The 6,912-nt window shown below is 35.2% G+C and overlaps 1 protein-coding gene and 1 long non-coding RNA gene across 2 annotated transcripts in view; both read right to left on the bottom strand.

Moving 5' to 3' along the window:
* Window positions 1–205: 205 nt before the first annotated feature.
* LOC129923211 (uncharacterized) lies at window positions 206–2,261 on the bottom strand. Its single transcript, XR_008775139.1, has 2 exons — window positions 1,639–2,261; window positions 206–353 (listed from the first exon to the last, which is right to left on the bottom strand). It is a non-coding gene; the product is annotated as an uncharacterized LOC129923211 (long non-coding RNA).
* A 707-nt stretch (window positions 2,262–2,968) lies between these two features.
* LOC106055766 (uncharacterized) overlaps window positions 2,969–6,912 on the bottom strand; it is a 6,754-nt gene continuing 2,810 nt past the window's right edge. Inside the window, exons 2-3 of the mRNA XM_013212207.2 lie at window positions 5,466–5,981; window positions 2,969–3,777 (exon numbers count right to left, since the gene is read on the bottom strand). Coding sequence (XP_013067661.2) covers window positions 3,415–3,777; window positions 5,466–5,870 — 768 coding nt within the window. The 5' untranslated portion in view covers window positions 5,871–5,981 and the 3' untranslated portion in view covers window positions 2,969–3,414. The remainder of the gene's footprint in view (window positions 3,778–5,465; window positions 5,982–6,912) is intronic.

The raw sequence follows: 6,912 nt of genomic DNA, 5'->3' as shown, positions 1-6,912 counted from the left end.
TGTGTGGTTTGCATTCCGAACTGTCTTCTCTGTGGTCTCAGGTTCAAACATTGACCACTGCCATTAACTAACATCCTGCTGGAGTTTTGGGCTATGACTTAATAATATTAAATCCTGATTCGAAACTTTGTCTAAACCTAGCAAGTGAAAAGGAACATACTAAAATAATGTTGTGTGTATAATGAAGAACTCTATTAAAATGTAATTTTGTATTTACATTTATTGGTATTTATTATATAAAATAAAATTGTAGAATGTTTCTGTGATTTGTTTCACAGGGAATATTGTATTTCCAAAATGATGAAAGATCCATCTAGTAAACTTGTCTGTATGCCACATGTCATATATGTTTTCTGTAAAATAGATTTTAAAAAATTTATTTATTAACATTTATACCTAATTATGTATACATATATAGAACTAGTGGTTATATATATATATATATTATATATATATGTTATACCGATTATCTGATCTAACATCAACATCTAACTCTTATTGTTCTTAATAATAATAAATTACTCTACTCTAGGTCTAGGCAATCTAATATATATAAGACCAGGGTCGGTCTTAAGCCACTGCAACCTATGCGGTCGCAGTGGGCCCTGCACTTTCATAGGCTTCGTGCTAATTCTAGGTGTAATAGTTAAATTGCAATATTTATATATATATCGGTATATATAAAACCTGGAAATCTCATAAAAATCTCCTGAAAAATAGACAAAATTGTGGGTGTCATTCATTCCAAAAACGCTAATCCTACGCGCGATAAACGAAATAAGACATTGTCAGCTTTCATGTACTAAAATGTAATAATCAGGCAAATTTTCACTTTAATCAGAAGTTTCCATACTTTATTTACTTTAATAGAGTGACTGGCATTTTAATATACCATAGGTTGCAAAGTTCGTAAAGTAAAGTTAATTTGATCGTAATCTTGTACTTAGTAAAGATTTAATAAAATTCAAAGTCGAATTTTTTTAAAATACGAAATCTTAATTTTCACTTATTATCCTTATTCCCACCCAGACTAGGCCCCGCGCAATCAGTTTCACATAGGGCCCCGCAATCGTTAGGACCGGCCCTGTTAAAGTTTAAGACTTAAAGAAATGTCACATGTGTTTAGTAAAAATCTGTATTTTATATTACCAATATAAATGATGACTTATTATTTTTTTAGATCTAAAGTTTAGCCTTATTAATAAGTATAGTAAGGGCTAGTAAAGAGTATAAATATATTCTATATAGATTTAGCTTAGGCTTTAGGTTTAGTCCTTGACTATTATAATATTATATTTATATCTATGAATAATCTTTATGCTATTGCTAGGACACTACTCACTAGGTCTTACTATTACAAACTATTACCAAAAAATGTTGGCGACTGGGCTTAGGCTTAACATAGAGGCTAGTCTAGATTACTCTAGATTAGTCTAGATCTACTTAATTAGTTAAATCTACTAGTTTATAAACTATTAGTATTACTAGTACTACTAGTAAGTAGTATTACTACAATTAGTACAATAATACAAGTCAAGTATTTATAAACTCTAGATCTAGTGAGTGACTAGTAAAAGTGTTAGAAAAGAAGGCCTAGCTAGAATTAGAGATATAGAAAATAATATAGATAGATCTAACCATTTAGTTTTGTTATAACTATTAGACTTAGTATAGTCTAAGTATAGTATACCTAGACCTAGTTCTAGATGATCTACTAGTACTTGATGATACTAGAGACTACTACTAGAGTAGACTAGGTCTAGAGTCACTCTAGAGTCTAGATCTGAGTAGTAGATCTAGTCACAATCTAGTGTCTAGTGCTAGTGATCTAGATCTAGTGACTAGTCCTATTATTATAATCTATCTATAATTATATTAATTCAATAGTCTGCTCTAGAATATATTTTGAAAAAGTAGTAGAGTTCTCTTCAAGGCATTTTGGTGCATCCCATGATAAGTATCATTTAAAATTGTTGGACAGCTAGATTTAGATAAATTTATCATCTGAATCGCTATCAATAACGTATCCAGCCATGTCTATTTTTATTTACATTTTCTCAGTCCATTACAATACGTCACTTCCGGTTTCGGCCATTGAAGCTGATTTTCAAATCTCGTTATTTTTTACACTTTCAAATTACTTTTTCTAATATAAATACGCTTTTCTAAAATCTCAAATTTTTAGGAACTAACTTTGATGCTATCTACTATCTAAATCAATCGCTATCTCAATTTCGAAAAAAACCTCTTCAGTTGGTCTTTAAATCCTACAAATCGTTTATGAATTTATGTACAACTGAGTGTGTATGGTGTTTCTGTTAGGTTAATATAAAAGTAATAATAAATTATACATTAATTATAACACATACGAACATTGCAATTAATATTAATTTTAATACCTAGACAAATTAATAATTATTTAGTAATCAATTCAATAAAGTTCTGACAGTCATCTCATTGTACTGATCATCATGTCATTAAACTGGTAGTCATGTCATTGTACTTGTTGTCATGTCGTTGCACTGGTCGTCATGTCATTGGACTGGTCGTCATGTTATTACACTGGTCGTCATGTCATTGAACTGGTAATGTGGAGTGTGAGTGTGTTTGTGTTTATATGGTGACGGTGGGAAGAGGTTAGCGATTGGTTGTGAATGATGCAACATATGTGGCATTGTCGTCACTTGGTCTTAGTTAGGGGAGACAACTCCAGATAGAGAGACTGAAAGGTTGTGTTATTGTAATCAAATGTAGTGAGTTAGATTTTGTTAAAGAATATTATTACTAAAGTCTAGTACTTTTATTTCATTTATCACAAGTTGAATTTGTTTATATTATACATAAAGTTTTTTTTAGGTTGTTCACAAAAGGAAGTTATTCAAGTTATTTTTATTTTTATTAGTTAACATACATTACGCCTACAACGGTTTAGTTGTCTACCAGCAGTTTGGTGCTACATGCAAACAACCGGCAACAATACATTGGGTGTAAGAAGAAATAAAGGAAAGAATTCTACAACATATTGGTGATGGAAAATACAGGAAGAACCTATACTTGCTCAATTAAGCATAATTAATTCTTTAATTGAAAGGAAATATTTATGCGACATTAGTTTGTTTGTATAATAATAAGGCTTGTCTTCTAGTCCGAAGATTAATGTCAGAGAATGGCAGCGGGCTGGGTTTGAGACTCAGAACTATCTTGCAGACAATCCGAGGCCGGATCACTGACGACCAGGCATCTACTCATACATGTCCTACATTTAAACAAATCAATTTAGAGATGATGCTGATTCCTGCATTAAAAACAAAACATATCAACCGGAAGAAGTAAAATAACAAAACAAATTAAACAAACAGATCAATATTCAATATAATAAATCAAAGAACGCAGTTTTTTTTTTTTTGTTTTCTCTTAAACACTGATCTCATATACGCTAATGTATCCCAAAATCCACACATACTTGGTGTTTGCGTAGGGCAAGATATAATTATAAGAACAACAGTAAGTCCTGTTAATGTAGACCTGATAGCCACTGGTCATCACTAGGACATGCACATGGGTCGTTTGGTTCGCAGCAAACGGAAATGGTGTCATGACTGGCCTGGACTCTGTATTCCAAACATTATTAGCGCAGCTGTTCATTACCAGTATAGGATTGTACGTATTCCAGGCATACCTGGATCGAAAGTGGAAAGTGATGTTGTTGCCGATGTAGTCCTGTCTGAAGTCTAAGTAAAACCCACTTAGGTCATACAGATATCCATAAAGGTGGACCTATAGGAATAGAAACATGTAGTACTTGAGTATATGGTGTATAAGTTAGGGTGTAAGGGGTAGCACCTCTAGTGGACAGACAGTCGTACCCTCTTTTTTATAGCATGCTCACTCTTGGTCCCCACTCGGTACCCAACTCTCACCTGTCCAGAAGCTGTAGCATGCGCAGCGGCCACACAACGGAAATGGCTTTGACTGGCCGGCTAAACCAGGTAGAGGGTATCTAACGTGTCCATGGCACTCAGTACACTGAGGTTCTGTCAAACCTAGCATGTGAAGTCTGGACTTGGCGCCTGTGCGTAACGTCACAAAACTAGACTAATCGGACAGAAACGCAAGTACCAGCACAGTGCTGCGGAACACTTAAGAGCAGGACAAGGCACAAAGTCTCTGGTCATCCACTGCACCCAAACTTGTCCCCGGACGTCTTGACCAAATCTTGCTTCCGGAAAAGGACGGGCTTTAGGGCGAGAGAGTGAGGTCGACGTGTTGCGCGAATCCTCCTCACTTTAATCCAAATTCCAGCGCAAGTCAAGATTGATTGCAGGACATTTTTTTTTATCTAGGAGAAGAAGATAAGTAACAATAGAATTCACGGGTCAAAATTGTGTGAGAGTGGGTTGGGTTAAAACTGGGACCGTTCCAATTAAAGTGTTTTTTTTTTATACGATCCATTCCAAAATAAACAACATAGTATAGTATTATTATTATAATAGCTTTTATACAGCTCTACTTTCATGCTTATAGCATGCTCAGAGCGCTATGGTCCAATCTCATTTATGGACCAGTCGGTTGGGGGGTATATGGGAGAAGGTTTATCCGTGCTGCCTTTAGGCGCTCAGTAAACACAACTCTGCTCCCTCGGGTGTTCAAGCGTACTTAGCCTCTCGTCCACGCTATCAACTTTAGTATTAACTATTTCAAAGATGCTAAGCATTGAGTCTCAGGCATATTAGAATTCACGACCAAGAAAAAGAAAGGGCCTAAGAATATAAAACATTGTGAGCAGGACTTACTGTTTGTTTTGGGAAGAGTGAGCGGAACAAGGGAGAAAGTCATACAGGAGATCACGAGCCAAAAGTATGTTGTTGTTTTTTCTAAAGGGGAGCATTATGAAGAGGGCCAGCTAAATTCAAGTTAAAAATCTATGTGGGAAAGCATTACGATGCGCAGGGGAAAAAAAAGTGAAAGGGGGGGGGTGAAGAAAGAGAGAGAAGGACAGAGAGACTAAAAGTGAGAAGATAGGGAGAGCGAGAAGCAGAGAGGAAAAGAGAACAGGTTGTTCTGATTCACATGCTAGAACTCATGAGACAAAAATTAATTTGGAGAAAACATTAAAATGCGGGTCGTTCTTTTGGAAGATCAAAAAAAAGGGGGGGGGGGTAAGGAAAGTTCGGCCAAAATAAACAAAATATTTCCTGGGAACCAAATCAACGGGAGTAGCCGGTGGATAATGCTAGTAATGTCAATTCATAAAAACGATTGCATTTCCAATCAGTTAGCAACACAGTAACACAATTGTTGAACAGGATGGAAGGTATTTGTGTACCAGTCTCAAGTGTAGGTTGACAAATACGTACTCAAGCTTTTCCAGTCCGCTTCAAAAATTCCAGAACTATTAGGATGACAAATGGTGTAATCAACAACTCTGGACAGTGAAGTCAGAATAACAAAATTTATTTACTTACCACTGTGCCAAGATTAACATCTAGAGGAACAGCCATTGATTGATTTGTATACTTCAAGGCCGGATAGGATACGTTCCAGTTTTTCTCCGTGTTCTGAATCGTCCAAGAGATGACCTGACCGGATGTGAAGTTCAAAGACTGAATGAGACTGCCTGGACATATAGAACAGGTTCCACTCTTGTTAGAGAAGCGGAAAGCCGCGCAGGTCTTGTTCGCCGCACAGGTTGCTGCGCAGGAAAGTTTGGACCTGCAGAGGAAGGTCCACATCGAGGTTTCGTTGCAGCCCACGGGCTGTAGGTCCAGCCTGTCCACGTAAGTGGTCGAGCAGATGTTGGACGCTATGTTGCACTTCTTGCTCAGCGAGAAGCCGAGGGATAGAAGAAGCAGTGTGACCCTGGTCTTCATAACTTTACATTAAGAGTGGAGCACTTATCTATGTATCACAGCCGTTGTGTATAGTCCTAGAAAATCAAAATGATTTCACAGAGTTTTCAGAGAATTTAGAATGTCTGAGATCTGAAAAACAAAGGTATAGCAAGATATAGCAAGAAATTGTATTCTTTATGAATGCATTTTTATCAGCTTCCATGGAATAGAACTGCTAATAGCTTTGTGATTCTGTCTGTCTGTCACATTCAAATCGCATATACTAATAGCGCTATTGAAAATCCTAGCACCTTTGAAATGTATCTCAGAAGGTTTTTGCATATTTCTATATTTTGTTTGATGAAAAGTTAAAAGTTTTATGTATAAAATTTGTAACTGATTTTAAAACCACAATAAATAAATCAATACATTATAAAATTAAATTAATTTAAAACCAAATTGGAATATGGAACATGCTTTCTTTTTTTTTTAAATCTAAGTTTTTTTTTAATTTTTAGCATAAATGTAGTTGCTAGAAAACCTTGGTTTTTGTTAGTCAAGTGTTTGATTTGCTATAACGTACACTAAATTGTGTATGATTTATCCAGATAGTTATCTATTATATATTTGTCAAATACCACTGACTCATTGATCACGAGATTTCTTAAACAGTTGTACTGATTGAAAGTAAGTATCATGCACAGGTTCCTTTTACCTTAAAGACGCTTGCTAAGAACCATATTGTTAGACGTAATCATCTTTTTTTTAAGTAACGTCTGTATTTTATAAGATAAGAGATTCGCTACCTCACCACCGCTAATAGAGAAAAACTGCAAGCTTTCTATAAAACCTTTGTATTATATTTTCGGTATTTCCTCAAAAGGTCGCAATCTATAACAATCTATAACAATCTATAACAATCTATAACAATCTATAACAATCTATTATATATAAAGCGTTAAAAAGATGACACGAATATAGGGACTCCCTGTATATTATTTCTTTTCCCCTTAGTGAACTTTTACAACTTTCCTTACGTCACTTCCGCTTTCCTTTAGACGCTGATATATTAATAAAATAA

The sequence above is a fragment of the Biomphalaria glabrata genome, chromosome 15 (genome assembly GCF_947242115.1).
Source record: "Biomphalaria glabrata chromosome 15, xgBioGlab47.1, whole genome shotgun sequence".
NCBI lineage: Eukaryota > Metazoa > Mollusca > Gastropoda > Planorbidae > Biomphalaria > Biomphalaria glabrata.
The sequence above is the reverse complement of the archived record's forward strand: the minus strand, read 5'-3'. Positions and strand labels throughout refer to the sequence as shown.